Source organism: Macadamia integrifolia, chromosome 4, assembly GCF_013358625.1.
Source record: "Macadamia integrifolia cultivar HAES 741 chromosome 4, SCU_Mint_v3, whole genome shotgun sequence".
In the NCBI taxonomy this organism is placed as follows: domain Eukaryota; kingdom Viridiplantae; phylum Streptophyta; class Magnoliopsida; order Proteales; family Proteaceae; genus Macadamia; species Macadamia integrifolia.
The window spans coordinates 35,885,581-35,908,766 of NC_056560.1; the positions used below are offsets into that span (position 1 = coordinate 35,885,581).

At 35.0% G+C, this 23,186-nt stretch overlaps 1 protein-coding gene across 1 annotated transcript; it reads left to right on the forward strand.

The window, feature by feature from the left end:
* Positions 1-2,620: 2,620 nt before the first annotated feature.
* Positions 2,621-4,182, forward strand: LOC122075792. The gene is made up of 2 exons (XM_042640959.1): positions 2,621-2,907; positions 3,779-4,182. Exons 1-2 carry the CDS (start codon positions 2,775-2,777, stop codon positions 4,075-4,077), a joined length of 432 nt encoding a protein of 143 aa, XP_042496893.1. The 5' UTR covers positions 2,621-2,774; the 3' UTR covers positions 4,078-4,182.
* The last annotated feature ends 19,004 nt before the right edge of the window (positions 4,183-23,186 follow it).

The window sequence follows — 23,186 nt, forward strand, 5'->3', positions numbered from 1 at the left end:
CATGCCCTCAATAACTAAACCCGATTAGTTAAATGGGCGGACACAGTACAACTTTTGAAAGTCTTCAAGCCTGATTAAGCCCGATCGAAATCAGACCAGCCCGACCAATTGACACCCCTAGAGGAGAGGGGATTAAAGAACAAAAAGCACCTGCTACCAACGTAAGGGTTTGGTACAATTGTCTTTGCATGTGAAATTCCTGACTAACCTTAAAATATTGAATAATATGACTACAAAATATAGACAAAAAAGTCACAGTGAAACAATCCCTTTTCACTCTCCATGGTGTTACAATAGATTATTTAGAGCTTGTTCTGCTATGTAGTTTATTCTAATTAGGCTAAAATTTGACATGTGAACATGAGATGATGGCATCTTCTTATCCATATTTCAACATCATCTAAATTATCGAATGATTATAAAAACCCAGTGTCACCAAATATGGTGACAACAAGTTAAACCCTTAATAAAAAAAAATAGTAGGAGCATTCTTATCCCTTAATTAGTTTCAGAAGTTAGGTCATTCATCGATTTTTGAATCGAGTATCTCTTCATCCATTGTGAAAAGTTTTCCATCTTTATTTCAGTTGGATTGGGATCTAAGGGTAGCATCAAACTTTATAAAGTAGGGGAGATTTATGATCCTTGATTCCTTTCACTATGTGGATCAAGAGAAAGTAAATATTTTTCAACTTTTATTAGTAAAATGTCTGATTTTTTTTATTATTTTTTTTTCATTTGGCTACATTTTGTTTGTATCTTCTTAGTGTAAAATTCTGAGATTTTGAAACTTTTACAGCTTCAAGTGTGATTTTTTACATTTTAGGCCACCATTATGATTAATTTTTTTCCTCATGTTTTCCAAACTTCCAAATGGATGAGCAAAGCATGATTATGAAGAAGACATAAACGACAAGATCCTTTCCTTAGGAGTTAAGATGAGAAGATAATGCATGAATCCCCAATGTTACATATCAAATGTATAGTGGAAAATTGCAAACTGTTGGAATTAATGAAATCTAAACATGATGTAAGCAATTTTAAAATATATTTTCTACCAAAAAATTTAAACTACACTTCATTTATGTGGTCATCTATATATGGTAAATAGCTAAGGTCACTGTTTTTTTATTTTCTGTGGGTAAAGGCTATCTGAGACTAAGGCGTACCTTATACTTACACACATTCTTTCTTCTTTTTTTTTCCCCTTAAATAAATGAAGAAAAAGTGAAATGTTTATAGGTGTGGAGTGCACCTTAGGCTCAGAGAATATTTTTCATATTTTATTTTATGGAAAAAAAAAGGCATATATTGTTCATGGGATCTCATTGTTCATAGTATATGTCCTCTCACAAAGATTGTCACTCTTTCTTCTCTCTCTCTTCATTAAAGATGTAGGCATGTGGAAGATGCCAATATAAGCGAGCAGTATGTGGATCCCTCTCCTTTAATTTAAACTTATTTTAAATGAAAATCACTAATACTTATATGCTTGCATTGTAAAAACAGAATCCTAGCACAATTGGTAAGGAGAGGGGTCTGCTCCATAAAACCACAAAAATTTGTCATCAACAAAAAAGCCCATGTAACCACATATGCATGCGCCACATGCATATACATACAAAGTTCTAGCCTATCAAGGAAGTCGGAGAAAGATGACTAATGCATGAAATATGCACAAATTAAAATTTAAAATAAAAAATCTCAGTAGAGACAACAAACAAGATAGAATTAAAATGGGTTGGAGGCTAAGAGCCTAATGGTGTATGAAAAGTATGGTTAGGTAAAAGACATAAAAAATCATACTATATAAATAGGAAACATCTTATGCTATATAAGACAAAAGATATGGGAAAATATGTAGATCCTATACGTGCCTGTATAAAAAGCATACATATAAAGTGAGGTCCGGTATTATTCAATCCAAAGTGACAAAATTTCTCATATGTAGATCATATACGTACCTGTATAAAACACGTATATATAAAACAAGATCCGGTGTTATCCAATCCAAAGTGACATAATCACATGCCAAACTAATGCTTAAAAAATTGTCTAAAACATTTGAGTATGTTTGAAACATGACTTATTTGAAAATATAAAGAGATAAACCCCTATATATTGTATAAATTATTATTGGATAAACTATCAAACATGCTCTTATCCATCTCATCATCTATCAAATAGTTAAAATAGCAAAAACATTACTACCCTTGGAAATTAATGTACTTTGAAGAAGATGAGTTGTTGAAGCATTCAAAAAGAAGGGGGGAAGAAAAGACATGAATTTTTTATAAGATGATGGAAAAACCCTAGTACCTGATAGGTGATATGGTTAAAATATGTCCAAGTAGATTAAAGAATTCTACATGGCAAAAGAAAAACAGCATAGGTGACATGAAGAAGAAAAAAAAATATCCTCTCTTAAAAAAAAGTAGTAGGTTTAAATCCAAAGGTTGATTGGTTTCTAAATACTGGTTGTGAGGTCCCAACAAAAGTCAATGGCGTATGGGGACTTGGATTAGGTGTTGAAGTCCAAAGCTACTTCTTATTTCTTTTGCTTCTACTCCACCTAAGTCTTCTTTCATTCTCTTTGAATCTTCTTCCCTGTCTTTCTTTCTTTCTTGGGTTGTCTTTAATGTTGAAAATGTTCTAATTCTTGTCTGCTCTAGTAATTATTTCCTTAAAAGAGGTCTTCTCTGATGTTTGAGGCCTCACCTTGGGCTTGATAAATAAGAAGATATCTTAATCCAGAGAGAGAGAGAGAGATAGAGATGGAAAGCTCCACCATTGCCGGAATCATGGCGGTTTTTGCAGTTTCAGCAGGCGTAGTAACGGTGGCTCATCAAGTTCATAAGCGTCTCCTCTCAGAATTCATGAAGAAGGTCGAACTTGAGTTGGGTGGTGGTATGATTTCTATTTTTTTGTACCCCTCTCCGTTTATAGAAAATGATCCTTCCATTTCTTTTACTTCTTAGACTTCTATAATCTTAGTCTCGGATTTCTTAGGAATTCATAGAAAATTCAAATTAGAGTTGCATAAAAGTCTAGATTAGAATTTGTTTTCGGTTTTTCTTTTTTTTTTCCTCGCTATAAAATCCTTTTATTAAAGGGGTGTTACTGATGTAAAACCATGTTTTGTTTTGTGGTATTCCTTCAATAGGTTTGGCTTTGGTTGTAATCAAATGGAAGGGATGTAGTTCTAGACAAACATAAATGATTTTTTTTGTAATCATGATTATGTAACTATTTTAAATATTAAACTTTTATTAAATATGTTAATCAAAATTTTTAAATGAAATATTTTTTTTTTTACTATCTTAAATCAAGGAATTTGGTTGTAATATGAAGTGAAATTTAATATTTAGATATAAATGTTTTCGAGTAAAAAACAATTTTTTTTATTTATTTAATTTCACTTCTCTTCCCTTTATTTCTCTTGCAATCAGAAAGAAATTGTTTATTTCCTACGTGAATAATTGAAGTCAATCTATCTCCAATCATTCAGTTATCCAATTGAAGTTAGTATATTTTTTTGGTTAACAATATCTAAAATTCATTATTGTTTATGTATATTATAATGTAAAAGAATTATATTTTATTATTTATTTACTTCATGATGCTCCATCTAGTAACATAATTTGGTATATTCTTTGAAATGTAATTTATTTGAAATTTGAAACCTTCAATGCAACATATATAAGATTTTGTTAATTTGTATATTTAATCCTCATAAACTGATTTTAAGTTTATTGTTGTGTTCCCTTATTTATACTAGGCAAGGTAAAATGTCAATCCAATAAGAAGGTTCGGTTTGCTGATGATGTGGTTGAACCGTCATTGAACAACAAAGAGTACCAAGAGCAACATTCAAGATTAATGTTGATAAAAGTCAACGGGAAACGGGTGACAACCAATGATAATGCCTCAAAACATAAGAACCCTAATCAAGTGTCAAAGGATAATATGCCACTTAATAGGCATATTCTTTATAAAGGGATTATAGAGTACAAAGCATTCAATGGCTACTATGTTCGTGGATTTAGAAAACGAATTGGAATCAACAAAATTGGTTGACCACAATTTCGATTAATACCAATTCCCAAAATCCATTTTTGTAATCGACCGTGAATGCACTATTGTCCTCTTTATCTTATCACTGTTCTTTATTTAAGTCAGTAAAATAAGAACCCTAATCAAGGTTTTTTTTTTTTTTTTTTTTTTTCTTTCGTTCTAAGATTTTACTTAGTAGTCAAAGGACAAAGGTTTCTTTCGCCGCGTGGTCAAGGAAGTATCCTTCAACCAAATTTTTAGTATCTGTGAGATCAAAAATATTAAATCTAGACCATTGAACATTGAGCCCATGTGTTAAATCACTAATAGAGATACCATGTTGGACATCTGGTAGTGTTTGGCGGCAGTAGCCAGTGAGTTTCATTGTTGGCAACAATTAATGGGTACACAGGTGATGTGGCAATGCTTCTAGATGAGTTGGCAATGTCCAGGAAGATCTGGAAGTGACTAGTCAACGTAGGAAATGCAGGCAATATAGTAGTAGTTCAAAGGTTTACAAGCTCAGTTGTCAGTGTATGGTAGTGTTTCTTAGGGTTTGGAAGGGATCTGGTCTCCTATAGAAAATGAGTGTTATTGTGGGCATTCTAATGATGATGCGGCTAGTGGGTCCCATCTTCTGATGAAGCATTGGTGAGATAGACAATGTCATGCTGATGTGGCAAGTGGCATAATGATATGGATGATGACATGGTATGCATGGGATGCATTGTGGGCATGATGCATGTTTATGGATATATGGCATCCAAGGTCCCAGGATGTGTTGAGGTGGCTCATTAGTTGTGCATGAGGTGGCTAGCCAGTAGGGCTATGCAAGCACATAGCCCAATCGGGCCTGCAGCCACGCAGCCAAGGCTATCAGCTATGCCAACAGATGCGGCAAGCCCCGCGTGCACACCAGCATGCTAGTAGAGGCCTAGGGATGTCATGGCTCGGGTTTTTAAAAAGAAGTTCAACCCAATCTTAGATTGGGCTTAGATATCTCAGCCAATCCCAATGTTGTCAGGCCCAACCCAACCCAATCAAGACCTGATTGACCCTGATTGGGCCTGCCTAGCCTTGATTGATCTTCTTCTTTTTCTTTACTATGTGAGGTTGGTGAAAGTGAACGGTGGTGTGTAAGGATGTGAATTTGAAATCGAAACTGTTTACTAAAATCGAACCGAGCCATTTACACTGAAACCGCAAAACAGTTTAATAAATGGGTTGGGTTGGTTTTAACTGTTTAAACTGTTGGTTTCAAACTGAATTCACACCATGAAAATTGAACTGTTTTTAAACCGATCCGATTAACCCATATAACAATAAAATATTTGTTTGTTTTAACAAAACATAATGGCTTAATTTAGGGAAGAATTAAACACCATAAAGGTTGTCCAACAGTCTATTCAATAATTTACTCCGATTATGTAGTTATGTAGTTAAATCCTTGCTTGTTCAATACATAATTTAATTTGATATAAGATTGAAGCGTTTATTAACAAAAGCAAATTTTTGTACGCATGTGAATAAACTAACAAACCGATTGCAAACCGTTAAAAATCTGTATGAAATAAACCGCAATCAAAACTATTTAAAAACTATGAAACCAAAATCATTTACTAAACGGTTGTACTTTCTGAAACTACAACCGTTTAGTAAATGGTGCAGTTTTGGTTTCAATCAAATAAATGTAAACCAAATCGAATCACACCGTATACATTGAAACCAAACCGATTAACACCCTTGATGGTGTGTAGTGGTAAATAAAAAATAGAATATGCAATGTAGTTGTGATTTTTTGGATTAAAATGATATAGATGTCAGTGGTGATATATATATATATATATATACATACATATAAACAATACAGCCTTAGACCTGAAAATCCCAACCCAAGCCCACCCTGTGGATTAAAAACTTTAGCACAAGCCTTATTTGGGTTTAGGCAGGATCGAACTGATCGGGCTTCTTTAACACCCCTATTGATAGCCCAGATTATTCCCACTCGAGTAGCCCAATCCTCGTTCCAAATACGTCTAAATCACTAATATAGTGACGGTTTGTCATGACATGTGATGCCGATCCAAGGCTTGTGGTGTCTCACACCTCTCTGTGTCATGGTGGATTTCAATCTGACGTTCTATACCAGCGGCAGGCCCACTCATTGTGAAGATTTTCTCCCTAAAATTCTTACATTTGATTGTTCATCTCATTGCTTGGTACTTCCTAGAGTGGCCAAGTCTACCAAACACTATACACCCATTCTGCAATCAAGCGATCAAACATCAATGAGTGGGGAAAATCTAATTCCCCTTGCAACCAAACGAAACATATATCTACATTTTTTTGAGAGAAAAATTTTGTTGAAAAAACACCTTCTCAAAATCACAATAGCCTTTCCTCTTCATAGAAAAACAGTTAAGAGATCAAAAGTCCCCCACTCCAAAATTTTTGGAAACCACTTTCCCTTCCTAGTCTTTCCAAGAATATATGTCCGGCTGCAGCCAAACAAAGAGATAGGTAAAATGACTGTTCCACCCCATGAAGTGGGAACTACCCGCACTCTTGATGCTTCCAGGTGTGCTCCTATTAGCCCCCTGTATTGGTGCAACCCCTACAGGTCCGGGACATGAAACATTCTCCTATAGATTTAATACAAAAAAATCTGGTGAAGGATAGGCGGTCGAGGCTGGGCCACATAGTTCATTTGGTCCCCACTCTCTATATGGTGTAGAAGGTCCTGTTGTCCTAACCCAAGAAGCTTTTGGTCTGTTTTGATCCTTACAAACCCTCCACTTATAGGTCATAGCACAATTTTTGGACAAAACCCATTTAAATGCAATGAAGCCCAGACCTACAAGATGGGCTAGACTAGTCCCGAGTCCCGACTCCAAATGGGCTAAATGAAATGGGTGGCAAGATTGGAGCCCAAGGGCTGTGTTTTTTTGGTTGAATAAAAAGTGGAAAATGTCACTTCACGGCCCATTGAGTATACATATATATATATATATATATATATATATAAAAGGGATCATGGCCCATCAAGATAAGTTTTCTTGACAGTCCACAAAATTTTGTCATGTGGTAAAATAATGTGGCGATCCTATCAATATCGATTGAATCTATGTAGTTGACTCCATTAAGTTGGGATTAAAGCTGAGATTGTTGTTGTTAATTCCTACTAATATCACATTTCAAATTCCTGTAAAAATATTTTTTTTTTTTAAATTCCTTTATGTAATGGTGTGTATCTCTATCACATGTACATTCATGCAAGTATACGGTATACTCAAATTACTATTGTACTGAATTTTCAAATTTCTATTTTGTCACTTGGTAAATTCTGATTGAGCTGAATTTAACATATAAATAGGGAACCTAAGGGTCTATTTGTCCAATAAAAGAGAGCCATCCAATTTAGCACTTGGTAGATTCTTAGGTTTATCAGATTTTTTATTTTTAAATTCTTTTTAAAATCGTTAAAATGACATTTGGAGAGATCATTTTAACCTGAAAGTGGATCAAAATTAAGTTGTAGACAACCTGCCCTAAAATTTTCTATGTAGACAATATGTTTCTTAAATTTTAACTTTTTCAAACATTGAATATTTATTATAAAAGAAAAAAAAGGGGCAAAAGATCATTGTCTAGCCGTGTGGCCCCTACATTGGCCTTTCCACCAATGTAGGGACCAATGAGAGTGGATGCACTGGCATCAATCGGGTTGGGTTAATATTCATATTTCACAAGACCGAGCTCATTATTTCATCCCCTGTTTGGGTGTAGGCACCACATGACTAGAACATTAATTATTCTCTTTGTAAAGGGAAACTCTTCTCATAATCGAAGGTTGGTGAAAAAATAAATTGTAACATATTTTTTTGGCTTTTTTTTTTTTAAAGGTAAATCTTTCATTTCACAAGTCTACTAAAAAAAACTGTTTTTATAATCTTTCACTTTCCAATTATTTTGAAAACTCTTTTTTATTCCTATCTTAAATACTTTTAGGAATAATTTAAGAGGGCTATCAAAAAGTTACAATATCTTCAATGAATTAGTGACAACAAGACACATCTATAAATAGAATTTAAACTTTCTAGGCTTTGTCTCAATTGCTTGGGGTCAGTAAACTTTCTAGCAATTGTCTCAACCACTTGGCTCGACAAATCATATATCATATATGGTGTTCCACTATTCAAATCTTCGTAGGGCTCAAATCAATATCTCCGCTTTATAATGCTTAATATAATGTTTATATCTTAATAAATATATCATATATGGTGTTCCACCATTCAAATCTTCGTAGGGCTCAAATCAAGATCTCTGCTTTATAATGCTTTATATAATGTTTATATCTTAATAAACGGTCACTTGAAACTCTGAAAGGAAAAAAGGAAAAAAAAAAATCAACTAAAAAACACAAACATTTTCTTTTTAATATTCTAGGCTATACCATTGTTGGAAAATTAAGTTTTTCAACTCGACTCACCCTGTCAAAAACCTAGTGCGTCGACCTGGGCCAACGTGGTGATTGCAAGTCATGCATTTTATATATATTTAAAAAATATTCGTCAGTTTTAAAATTAAAAGACTACCATGATTTATTACTTAAGAGCCTGTATGGAAAACAGAAACACATTAAGAAGAGAGTGGGAGGAACAAGCCTATACATGAGATTGAAAGAAATTTGAAACTCTTACAGCAAGATTATAAGCCTTAGAAGTTAGCCTACAAAAGGCATAAAGAATGGAAACATAACTAAAATGCTGAGCTAGTAGAAGAATATCATCAACCAAAATACAAGTGGCCCAGTCAATCGTAGGGTTCTAAGCACCGCTTGGATTGGCCAAACTGTATTATTATTTTTTCAGTTAATTTTTTTTTATTATTATTTTTTTGTTATGAATCAGTAATGAATGAAATTAAATAAAGAATGATGTATAAGATTATCGTATAGGTATATTGTTATGACTCAGCATGACATGGAAGTGTTGAGTAGCACATCTGCCACGATAGCATCCAACTTGGCAGAGAAAAACACGTAAATCACATGTAGAGCCTCCTAGGGAAGATTTTGTTTCTGTTAGGGGGTAGACAATTATTAGGATGTTACATATATATAGTAAGAGATGTGATGTAAGGGGTATTGAATATATAAAAATCCTTTCTCTCCTCTCCATTCTTCTAGAGTGAACGGATCAGGTTCACATACAAGAATGTTCTCCTATGTCCTTGGTCCATGGATTTAGTATCTATTAAATGAAGAGAGAAAAAATTGATTCTAAATCCATAATCAAGGACGTTCTCGTACATTCTCGTACGTGAACCTGATCAGCTCTCTCTTCTAGAAGGTAGTTACCATTGAAATTAACTTGCAACTTGAAAATATGTTGTTCATAGGAACGTTCGCATCATATACCTAGACTTGAAAAAACAAAATAACAGATTAGACTTTGATGCCCACCTTTGACATTACCATTAATTGAGGACAAGACTAACAAAAAAGTTTGAATTGACCAACCATCTAAGGTATTACCATCAGTAGACTGTATCAATTCTCGTACATGAACCTGATCAGCTCTCTTCTAGAAGGTAGTTACCATCGAAATTAACTTGCAACTTGAAAATATGTCGTTCATAGAAACGTTCGTATCATATACTTAGACTTGAAAAAACAAAATAACATATTAGACTTTGATGCCCACCTTTGACATTACCATTAATCGGGGACAAGACTAACAAAAAAGCTTGAATTAACCAACCATCTAAGGTATTGCCATCAGTAGAGTGTATCAATTTACAAATGATATTTTTCTTATAGGAAAAAGGAAAAACAAAAAACAAAATGATATATCATTTTACAAAACGATATTTCATCAATTTTCTCTTAATATCTCCTTATTCACAACCCAGGGCTTAGACAGTTAGATTTCATTCCAAGTTCCAAACTCTCTTTAAAGAGTCATTGGTTAAGGAAAGGAATACAAAGTTACAATAAGAGACTTGAAAATAATACAAAGAATCATACTTAATTGAGTTTCAAAACCTGAGACCAGGCAAGTTTGGCCTAACAAGTTGCAAGGATTCAGAAGAGGGCGGGGGTTCCAAGATTACTAATTAATCATTAAATATGAAGATTATCATTTCAAACGTTAAAAAACCCTAGCCAATGAAATTACAATATGCCAAGTCTAGTTATTCTATTCCCTTTGTTTAAAGAATTGCCTCATGCTTTTGGTGAGGTTGTGGTGTCTAAAGTTTACAATTCCCTCTTCATCAGAAATACTTAATTAGGGGAGGGGATATAATCATTGTCGGCGGAGAGGGAGAGGGTATGAGAACTATGCAGTCTTACCTCGAAATTGTCAAGATATTGTTTCGATCATTTGACCATCAGGTTGCAACATTCGTACCTTAGTACCGTTGATAAAAACTATGCTCAACATGACTAACAGTTCCAATGAAACAATTTTCTTTTATGGTCAACAATTCTATCTGGCAACAACTACTAGCTCAATTGGAACGCCATGGCATGTCTTGACTCTTGAGTTTGAGCCCCCTCCATCTTCCCCCCTCTTACCCCACCCCCCACCCCCCAAAAAAAAAAATTCCCCCTCCTAGGCCGATTTCTTTGAGTTGGGAGTTGGGACGCCGCCCTGATAGTCTTTGAGCTGTCATCCCAGTTGACCTATAATAATAATAATAATAATAATAAACATCTCAACCGTCTTCGAACCAACCTTACCAATTCAGAACTGAAGTAGTAACTTTCTTTACCAAAAAAAAAAATAGTAACTTTCTAACGACAATGGTCATTTGTGGAGTTTACCAACTAGAATTTGGGCATAAACTTTATAGGCCCTAAATTCCAAACCCACCAGCCCTAACGTTGCTATCAAAAATTATTTTTTCACTTATTTTTTTATACATCAATAAATGAATGAAATTAAATAAATAATTATATACAAGATTATAATCTAGGCATACCCAGACTTGAAAGAACAAAACGAAAGATTAGACTTTGACCCCCACTATCCACCTTACTATCAATAGAGGACAAGACTAACAAAAAAGACAGAATAGACCATGTACGGTATTGGCGCATTGCCATCATCAGACTACGAAGCTTAACAAAGAAAAGCTGAAAAACCATCAATTTATAAAAGGACCAAGTTTTCCTAAGCCCACGGTGAATGAGAATCCCAACCCATCATGACCATTTATATGAAGGGGGAGAGAGGGCATAAAAATCCTCTGTGATGAGACAATGAGTAGCAATGAAGATCTAACGGCTGGGGTGTATGTCGGTGGCCTCCCAGCCATTAGATCCTTACTACCTCTCACCGCAAAGGATTTGAACCCACAGAGGTGAGAGTAATGGGGTTCACATCTTAACCGTCAAATCATTCAGCCACTAATGAAAAAAAGCTTTATCCTAAAATGATAATAGAAGGATATTTCATAAATTTTCTCACTTTAATTAACTTGATAAGATCCATTCACAATTCAGGACTTGGAGAATCAGATTTTATTCCAACTTCCAACCTCTCTTTTCAACTCTTTAGAGTTACTGGTTACTGAAAGGAATACAAAGCTAGAATAAGAGACTCTTTTTTTTTTTTTTTGGTGGAAAGAAAATTTACTGATGGAAATAACCATGTGTATAGCCAATAGCCTCATTTACACAAAGGTCCTGGAGCCATGGAGTGGTAATAAGCCAGTCTGTCCTACACATGATGGACAAGGCCTTCCTTGCCAGGGCGTCTGCAATAGAGTTTATAGCCCGTGGAATAAAGTGAAAAGATATAGAAGCAAAAGAAGAACATAACTTGTGCACATCCTCAATAACTACTGCAACCTCGCCTGGAGGAAAACTGCGTGGATCTTGAATATAGTCGATGATCTCCTTGCAATCTGATTCAACTAGAAGACGGGTGTAGCCATAACCGAGAGCCTACGAAAGCGTCGTTCTAATAGCTACAGCTTCTCCTTGAATCGCAGAGGCAAAGGGTTGAGGGATGGAGAGTGCTTTATGGAGATGCCCATCATGTTTCCTATAGATGATACCCAGTCCACCAGAAACCCCTCCCTGTGGATGGGCAGCATCACAGTTTGCCTTCACAAAACCCCTGGGTGGGGCCTCCCACTTTCCATATTCTGAAGTGTTAGTGGTAGGTGAAGTAACGGGCGAAAAATTTGGGACAACAGCGGCCGAATGAAACTCTAGGAATGCCCTTTCTACAGTAGAATAAGAGACTTGAAGGGAATACAAAGAGTCATGCTTGACTGAGTTTCAAAAACTGAGATCAGTCAAGTTTGACCTAATAAGTTGCAAGGATTCAGAAGAGAGTGGGGGTTTCAAAATTAATAATTAATCATTAAATATGATGATTATCTTTTCAAACGTCCAATAGCCCCTAGCCAATTACAATATATTGAATCTAATTTTTCAAATCCCTTTATTTGAAAAATTACCTAATGCAGTTGGTGAGATTGTAACTTGTAAGTGTGTAAGGCCCACAATTACAACGATGAAGAGAAACTATTTGGCCTCTCTTCTATGGGTGTGTGGTAGGATTTAAAATATAACTGCATGTGTACGAATCAGTGTAGCGACGGGTCGAACACAGGAAAAATAGTCACTTTATTTTTGACTTATTTTAATAATGCGAAAGTGAATCGATTAATGACTATGATCTAATTCTAACTATTGTCCTAAATATATGTATCTAAAATAACGTCCTAACCATTCGTCATCTAAGTATTTAAAAACGCAAGTCACACAATTAAATAAATAAGCAACTGAAAATAAATAATCCATGTAATTAAAAAGCAATGAAGAAAAAAAAATGTTGAAATAAAAATAAAGTAAAAGAAATGAGATAAAGCTAGAGAAAGGCTCATAAGTAAGTTTTTCTACTTAGCCCGAGAGATGTATCATAATATGAGCTTCCCTACTTGACCAGAGAATCACTCTTACAAGAGTTACTCTATTTGGCTTTAGGGAAAGTGAGGCAATTAAAATAAAAATAATAAAATGATGACTATGAGGGGTAAAATCAACACATACACTAGCCATGAACTTTGGGGGAAAGGGAAAGTAATAATGTAATGACTGAAATTAAAATCCTAAATTAAGAAAGGAAGGGTAGTCTGAAGAAGGAATGAGAGGGGGGAGAGAAGACTATTGAAGAAGCTTACCTACCTAAATCAATACTTAAACTTGAGAGCTTGGGTGATTTGAGATACTACCAATCCTAAAAATCAAATCTGGAATGAACCAAATCTGAAATTTCTAGGTTGGGAGAAAACAAATCTTGAAAAAAAATTTGAATTTGAAAAGAAGATGCTCCACGACTCGTGATCTTGTCGCCTAGATCTAAGTCTAGAACTATAACTTAAAAATTACAACTCAATTGCATAAATCATAAATATAAAAAGCTGAATAAAAATAAACGAGTGCTTGCATTAATTGAAATAAAAAGCTATTACAAAAGTGATTAAAGCATAAATAAAGAATAACTAAAGCTAAAGAGAGTGAAAGAGGAAGAGAGAGAAGAGAACTAAACATAAATTAGAAAATAAACTAAGGGGAATAATCTTTCTATGAGGGGCGAGGAAGGGGATTTTATAGGGCTTTGGTCTTGTCTCTTTCCCTCTACAAGTCTTCTTTAAAAAAATAAATTAAATTAAATTAAATTAAATCTTAGTAAAAATCCTCATTCTCTGAGATATTGTGTAATCTGTTTCCAAAATTAACAAATTCTATTCATTCCCTGCAATATTAACTAATATCTTGCAATCTTGACTAAATCAGAAAGGAATTTCTGCATAATATCTTCAAGATCTTGTGAGGTGGCAAGAAGTAAGAATAATCTTCAGGATTTTGTGGGAGAGAGGATGTGGTACCAATGAGTGGGTCTCACCGTTGGGCAAGTTAGTTCAAGCTTGGATCGGTTCTTGATTCACTTGAAGCACTTTCTCTTGTAGACTTGGAAACTAAAAAAAACAAGAAAAACAGAAGTAGTACTATCCAAAGTGGGGAAAAATGTACACTTATATCCATAAGATTTCACACATTATTGTGCTTATCAAATTCCCCTATACTTGACTTTTGTTCATCCTCAAACAAGACAAATAAATAAAAAAAAAAAAAAAAATCTAACTCATTTTCGTAGGAATTATGGTTACATTTAGCACATGCAATAAGTCTTTAAACCCTTAAGTTACCCTAGTGGACGAGTTGTGTCTCGTGGGTGTTTACAGTGAATATACACCCAAAATTCAAATTAACTTGAAAAATTACCATTTAAAGCTTCCAACAACTACAAAACACACACCATCTTTCAATTAAAACACATCAATCGAGGAACCTCCACACTTGAACTTTAATATTTCATTTAGATTTAATAACAATCACACATTTCAAATAGGGATGACCCTTGTATTTTTAAAGTACGACCAATCCAAAGGCAAACCACATTGTAAGTTAGGGACCATAAACTAGGGTTTTGGAGTGTTGACCAATTATAATGTATATATATATATATATATATATTTTTTTTTAGTAGAGAACTCATTCTATTCCACTACATTTGGCCTGAATAACATGGTGGAGCAAACACCAGAAACCTAAGTTACGAAAAAGCTTTGCTTTATGCTTATGCCAACAAAGACAGTGATGTTAAGTTCTTTTCGAAAGTGTTCCTTCCTAAGAGGTTCGATCAAAACACTGTGCTTCATGAAGCGCAGTGTTCTGTCTAACTCCTACAAATTCTATACTTACTTTCTAATTTTTTACCAATTTTCACTTTCTTTGCATATCCATATCATATATTTTTATACCATACCAAGAATATGGTCTCAACTTCTAACCTAAGAACAAGGACACCGACTAACAAATGGCCCTACACCTTAAGACAAGTATCTCTAAATCATTTAAGTGAGATCCCACTTCAAGACATATACTCATTACCATCCTCTCAATAGGGATTGTAGTAGCAAGATGGATCCTAGATCTCAATTTCTTTTTTTTTCTTTTTTTTTTTTGTAGGGTATGTATAAAGTATTGGAAAACTCTTAAAAGTAACCTCAAGTTCTAAATAGTCAAACAATCCCTCATATTTAAATTGTGCAATGTCCTCAATATAGAAAAAAAAATGATAAGACAAAAGAACAAGAAGGACAAAGGAATGGCAGTTACCGAATGAGATCAAATATCATCATAAAAAGGCTCATGGAGAATCATGACATCTGTATCATGCATTGAAGGCAACTCAAAGAATGATATCAGATGGTGCCCATTAACTTAAAAAATTTCTCAAGTGGATGGATTCATAACCTCTATGGCACCATGAGGGAATACTATTTACACAAGATAAGGACCTTCCCACCGAGAACGAAGTTTTCCTGGAAAGATATGCAATCTCGAATTATACAACAAAATTTTATCACTAAGGATAAAATATTTCCTAACAAGGTGTCTATCATGAAAAGCTCTAGTTTTTTCCTTGGAAAGTTTTGCACTATCATATGCATCATTTCGTAATTCCTCCAACTCAAATAGTTGGAGACCTCTATGAGCTCCTGCGGTAGAAAAATCAAAATTGAATTTCTTAATCGCCTAAAAAGCACGATGCTCTAACTCAACAGGAAGGTGGTGCGCTTTCCTGTATACCAAACGGTATGGAGGTTGACCAAGTATGGTCTTATAAGTAGTCCAATAGGCCCACAAAGCATCCAACAGACGGTTAGACCAATCCTTTCGCTTTGGGTTAACTCTCTTCTCTATAATCTACTTGATCTGTCTGTTGGACACTTCTACCTGCCCACTGGTTTAGGGGTGGTATGGGATAGCCAACTTGTGGGTAATCCTATACTTCTTCACTAAGGCCTCAAAAGGCTTATTACAAAAATGTTTTTTCCTATCACTAATGATAGGTCTAGGGGTACCAAATTGAAAAAAAAATATTTTCCTTAAGAATTGAATGACCACCTTATGGTCATTGGTCTTATAAGCACGAGCCTCAATCCATTTGGACACATAGTCCATGGCCAGCAAAATATATTCATATCCACATGACTTAGGGAAGGGGCTTATAAAATCTATTCCCCAAATATCAAAAACCTCAACCACGAGGATTGGGTTGAGATGCATCATATTCCTTCGACTGATTTTTCCTAAAGACTGACAAGAAGGACAAGCCTTACAATAAGCAAAGGCATCCTTGAAGAGATTGGGCCAATAAAATCTACATTGCAATACCTTGGTCGCAGTCTTAGTAGGCCCAAAATGACCGTCACAAGCCTGATCATGGCAAAAGGAAAGAATAGAATGGTGCTTATGATCAGGGATACATCTCCGGATAATTTGGTCAGGGCATGATTTAAAAAGGTAAGGATCATCCCAACAGAAATACTTAATCTGTGAATGAAAATGGTACTTCTCTTGGGAAGACCAATGATCCGGAGTCTTGTTTGTAACTAAAAAATTTATAATATCTGTGAACCAAGGTTCACTAGATGTTGTAAAGAGTTGCTCATCAGAAAAATATTTGTTAACCAGAGTATTCACAGTCAAAGAATTGGGTAACTAGGACAAATGGACTGTAACCAAATTTTCACTACCTTTCTTATCCTTAATTTCTAAGTCAAATTCCTACAAAAACATAACCCATCTGATAAGACTTGCATTGGCATCCTTTTTCTGAATAAGGTATCTGATAGCTGCATGGTCAGTGTAAATAATTACATGAAAACCTATTAGATATATACGAAACTTTTCTAATGCAAATACAACAGTTAAAAATTCTTTTTTAGTTGTGGTGTAGTTCAAATGTGCATCATTGAGAGTTCTACTAGCATAATAGATAATACGAGACAATTTATCAACTCTCTACCCTAATACTACCCCTATAGCAAAATCAGATGCATCACACATTAATTCAAAGGGCTCAGTCCATAAGGGAGCTTGAATAATGGGGGTTGTAGTCAACATCTTCTTTAATTACTCAAAACACATGAGGCATTCACTAGAAAATTCAAAGGGTTGCTCTTTAACTAAAATATTGGTGAGAGGTCTAACCATGTGACTGAAATTCTTGATGAACCGATGATAGAATCCTACATAACCTAAGAAGGGACGAACGTCCTTAACTGACTTGGGAGGTGGTAAATTAGAAATTAAGTCCACCTTAGCACTATCAACTTTGATCCCTTCTTTGAAAATGACATGACCCAACACTATGTCCTGTGTAACCATAAAATGACATTTCTCCCAATTGAGGACTAAATTAGTCACTTTGCATCGTTTGAGTACTAAAGAAAGATGATGCAAACAATTAAAAAATGAGGAGTCATGAATAAAAAAATCATCCATAAATACTTCCAAAAATTGCTCCACCATATCTGAGAAAATGTTTATCATACATCTTTGGAACGTGGCAGGGGCATTACAAAGCCCAAAAAGCATACGTCAATAAGCAAAGGTTCCACAGGTGCATGTAAAGGTAGTCTTGTGTTGGTCATCTAAGACAATGGGAATCTGGTTATAACCGAAATAACCATCAAATAAACAATAATATTCATATCTGACTAACTGCTCTAACATTTGACTAATAAAAGGCAAAGGAAAGTGGTTTTTCTAAGTTGCCGCATTTAACTTCTTGTAGTCAATGCACACACGCATCCTGTTTGGACATAGGTAATGATCAACTCATTTTCAGCATTTTAGACTACTGTGATCCCTAACTTCTTTGGCACCACGTGCACTAGACTTATCTACTCGCTATCAGAAATAAGGTATATGATACCATGATCCAAGCACTTTAGGATCTCTTTCTTGATAGCTTCTTGCATCATAAGATTAACCCTTCTTTATGGTTCCCTAGAAGGTTTTGAACGATTGAGGGGCTAATTCTTTTAATGTCTGCCATGGTCCAACCTAAAGTTTTTTTTTTTTTTTTTTAAACTTTGATCAACTCTTCCTCTTGACTTGAAGTTAAATCTAAGGCAATAATAACTGGTAGAGTTTGACCTTTTCCTAAGAAGACATACCTTAAGTTAGAGGGCAACTTTTTCAAATCAAGCTTAGGGGGCTCAACAATTGAGGGTTTATGAAGAGAATTTGATAAAGGACCAATGGGCTCCATGGGTGTATGAAGACTCCAAACCTTGGAGAAGAAATTTTCAGTTTCATCCTCTAATTCTTCCATACACTCTTAGAATTTGAATCAAAGTCAATATCAAAAGTTTTAATAATATCATCAAAAAAACCCTCAAGCATATTGACCTCTTCATCAATATCATCAGAAGAAATTATGGGTTGCTTGCCCAACCTATACATGTTGAACTCTATAGTGTGATTGCCAAAAGATATCCTTAGTAGACCATTCTGGCAATTGATTAATGTATTACTGGTAGCCAGAAATGGTTTCCTAAGAATGATAAGGATCTTATCTCTAGTGGTAAAGGGTTTAGTGTCCAAAATAATAAAATAAATTCTTCTACCTTAAATAGGACATCTTCGACCATTCCTTTCGGAATCTTGACAGAACGATCGACCAACTAGAGAGTGGTCCCTGTGGCTTTCAAATCTCCTAATCCAAGTTGTTGTTAAACATGATAAGGTAGAAGGTCCACACTTACACCAAAGTCAAGTAGGACATAATCAATACGAGTGTTGCTAATGATACAAGAGATGGTGGGACACCTGAGATCCTTATACTTGACTGTGATAGGTTGTGTGATCATTGAACTGATATTAGCTATCAAGAACGTCTTTTTAGGCACACTTGTGGTGTGCTTATGAGTGCATAAGTCTTTGATAACTTTGACATAGGCTGGGATTTGAATCATGACATCCAAAAAATGGATGTTTACCTCTACCTTTTTGAAGACTTCTAAGATTTTTTCCATTGAATATGTTTTCTTCTTATTCATCAAAAGTTAGGATAGGGGATAGGAGAAATATAAACATTGTTAAAAGTTCTCTTATTAATACAATCATTTTTTGTGGCTTCTACCAAATCATTCTTAATTTCTTTACGTCCATCTGACGAACCTGAAATGGGAGGCATAGTAGTAGCATCGATAGTCGGAAGATCAACAGAAAATGTCAGATGGTGGAGAAGGAGTGGCACCATTCTATAGATACTCTTGACCATTCCGTAGAGCATATATCGTATGACACTGGTTGGAGGGCCCTTGGTGTTGTTGATTCTGTACAATATTAAGTTGAGGAGCAAGTAGCCCTTATGGAGTCAGCACATGATGTCTAGGATTCGGCTCTGACTGACTAGGCAATTTTCTTTTCTCCTTCTCATGCATGATTGTGACTAGTTGGGTGCGTTGTCTCTCCACATTGTTGTGGCTTGTCATGAGAAGGGCCATGCTTTTCTCTAGCTCATTAATTCTTGTCACCTCTTCAATGGATGTAAATCCCGAGGATTGTTGATAAGGTGATTGGAGAGGGGGCCTAGCAAATTTGACTGAGGACCTAGATTAGGCCGAGGGAAAGAATTAGGTAGTGTTACAAAATTAGGCCTCTAGGTACTAGGTTGCCCTTGGTTGAAAAAGTTGGATGGACCTCCTTGATTTCCTTGGCTATCGAAAAAATTAAGGTGATTTCTCCACCTTGGATTGTAAGTGTTGCTAAACGGGTTGTTTGGGTAAAGAGCATTAACACTTTTATTGTCCCTATAATTATTGGGGTATTCTTCCATTATATGTCCAGGGGAGTGATACCAATTACACATAAAGCCCTGATTTTGGACTTGGTGGACTGAGGCATGTGCTTTAGGGATAAGGGCTTTTATTCTCTTAATGTGGCTATCTAAATGGGCCTCCTTGGCTACTATCCCATCGACATAGTACTATTTACCTCCTATAGTTCTCTTAGTTTTCTGAGTAGACTCCCATTCTCTTGTCTTTTCAGTCAGGTCAACCAAAAAGTTTTAAGCTTCGTTTTTGTCTGCATAAGCTATGAAGCCTGGAGGACACATAGACTCCAATATCTGCTTGGTATGGTAGTCTATCATTGCATAAATTATTTGGTAAATATGCTATTTGTCAATATCATGATGGGAACACTCTTAGAGAAGGTCTTAAAACCTTTCCATGAGTCTGAAAAATGACTCTTGAGGTTTTTATTGGAATTGCATGATCTCGCTCTTAAGTTTGTTTGTTTGATGTAAGGAATTTTTTTTTCAAGAATGCTACCATAAATTGATCTCATGTGGTAATGAAATTAGGTGGCAACTCATATAGCCATCTTTTTACTCCATCCTTGAGCGAAAAAGGTAATGCATCTAAGTTTAATAGCATCATCACTGAGCTGCTGTATCTTAATGATGACACAAACCTCCTCAAATTCTCTCAGGAACAAATAACCATCCTCGGAGGATAGCCCATGGAAGTGGGGTAACATGATGATGAATTGAATTTTAAGCTCATAATTGTTTCCCTTGTTAGCTGGTAATCTAATGCAAGAAGGTTGGGCTAATCTGGCTGGGTAGAATCTTTCCTTTAAAGTAGGCTTAGGTTGTTCTGTCATTCTTAAAATAGGTATTCTTACTAAACAATTGGTAGAATCATGGGTCCATACACTCATGCAATAGAAAACTACCCACAACTAGAGTAAGACAAGCACAAAAGAATGGAAAGAAAAATCTTTTTTTTTTTTACCTTACTGGTAGGGATCCGGGGTTGCTCAGGTCAATTCTTGAAGTACTGCTACAAAGCAAAACCTGTCTTTATCATACTGTGAGGCTTGGCGACCTCCACCGATACAACTACTATTGTAAGTTGTTCTTCTCAAGAATTCAATAAAAGAAAAAGAAAAACAAAACAAAGCAAACAAAGCACTCCGATTTACCAAAAGAAAGCAAAAATTGATATGGAACTGTCTCCCTGGCAAAGGCACCAAAAACTTGGTAGGATTTAAAATATAACCGCAAGCGTACGGATCAGTGTAGCTACAAGTCAAACACAGGGATAACAGTCACTTTATTTTTTACTTCTTTTAATAATGCAAAAGTGAACCGATTAATGGTTGTGATCTAATTCTAACTATCATCCTAAACATACGTATCTAAAATAATATCCTAACCATTCGTCATCTAATAATTTAAATATGCAAGTCACGCAATTAAATAAATAAATAACTGAAAATAAACAACCCACGCAATTAAAAAGCAATGAAAGAAAAAAAATATTGAAATAAAAATAAAGTAAAAGAAATGGGATAAAGCTAAAGAGAAGCTCATAAGTAGGTTTCTCTATTTAACCGGAGGGATGCATCATAATATGAGTTTTCCTACTTGACCAGAGAGTCATTTTTATAAGGGTTACTCTACTTGGCTTTAGGGAAAGTGAGGCAATTAAAATAAAAATAATAAAATGATGGTTATATGACTAAGAGGAGCAAAACCAACTCATACACTAGCCATGAACCTTGGGGAAAAGGGAAAGCAATAATATAACGATTGAAATTAAAATCTTAAATTAAAAAAGAAAGGATAGTCAGAAGAGGGAATGAGAGGGGGAGAGAAGACTGGAATGAGAGTGGGAGAGAAGACTATTGAAGAAGCTTACCTACCTGAATTAATGCTTGAACTTGAGAGCTTGGGTGATTTGAGATACTGGCAATCCTAAAAACTAGATCTGGAATTAATTAAATCTAAAATTTCTAGGCCTGGAGAAAACAAATCTTGAAAAATAAAAAACTAAACTTGAAAAGGAGATGCTCCACGGCTCGTGATCTTGTCACCTAGATCTAAGCTTAGAACTATAACTTAAAAATTATAACTTAATTGCATAAATCATAAACATAAAAGGCTGAATAAAAATAAAAGAGTGCTTGCATTAATTGAAATAAAAAGCTATTACAAAAGTTATTAAAGCAAAAATAAAGAAGAACTAAAACTAAAGAGAGTAAGAGAGGGAGAGAGAAAAGAGAACTAAGCATAAATTAGAAAATAAACTAAGGGGAATAATCCTTGTAGGAGGGGGGATGAAGGGACTTTTATAGGGCTTTGGTCTTGCCTCCTTCCTTTTACAAGTCTTCTTTAAGAAAAGAAAGAAAATTAAATTAAATTAAATCTTGAAAAAAATCCTCATTCTCTAAGATATTGTGTGAAGAAAGAGAGAACCTATTTCTAAAATTAACAAATTCTATTCATTTACTGCAATATTAGCCAATATCTTGCAATCTTGACTAAATCAAAAAGAAATCTCTACATACATCTTCAAGATCTTGTGAGGTGATAAGGAAAGAGAATAATCTTCAGGATTTTGTAGGAGAGAGGATGTGGTACCAATGAGTGGGTCCCACCTTTGGACAAGTTAGTTTAAGCTTGAACCGGTTCTTGATTCACTTTAAGCACTTTCTTTTGTAGACTTGGAAACTAAAAAAAAAACAATAGAAGTAATACTTTCCAAAGTGGGGCAAAATGTACACTTATATCCCTAAAATTTCACACATTATTGTCCTCATTAGTGTGAATGATGATTTTAAGATTCTATGGATGAAGTCCAAGAGGCTATCAGAAATACTAGGTTGGGAGAGAGTCTGGATCAGGTCCTTATACGAGAATGCACTTGAACTCCACTCAAAATAAAAATCAATTAAAAGAAGAGAGAGATTAAATGGAGCCAAGTGTGAATTCTTATACGAGAACATGATCCATAGGGGATGTAATCACTATCCGCGGCAAGATTATGGCAATGTTGAAAGTAGACACATTGGAAGCGAGGAATAGCACGGCCTTCACCACAAGTTCACCTTCAACACCAATCCTTCTAAGTTGGTGAGCATGGAGAAACGGGCCTTCCTATTTTGCTTGACATTTTATTAATAGGAAAAAGGTTGGATATGTCGCCGATATCAAGTATGCTAGCACCCATTGTGTCTATCTCTCTCTTCCCTTTTTCTGAAAGGACCCTCATATCCTTCCTGAATGATACTCCATCATGTGTTCCTATTGGTGCTATCCGCTAGCATACTTAATATCGGCGGCATACCTATCCCTCTCCTATAATTAATAATAAACATTCTTAATATCCAATAATGATGAGTTGCAAATAAAAAATTATGAGAGAGAGAGAGAGAGAGAGAGAGAGAGAGAGAGAGAGAA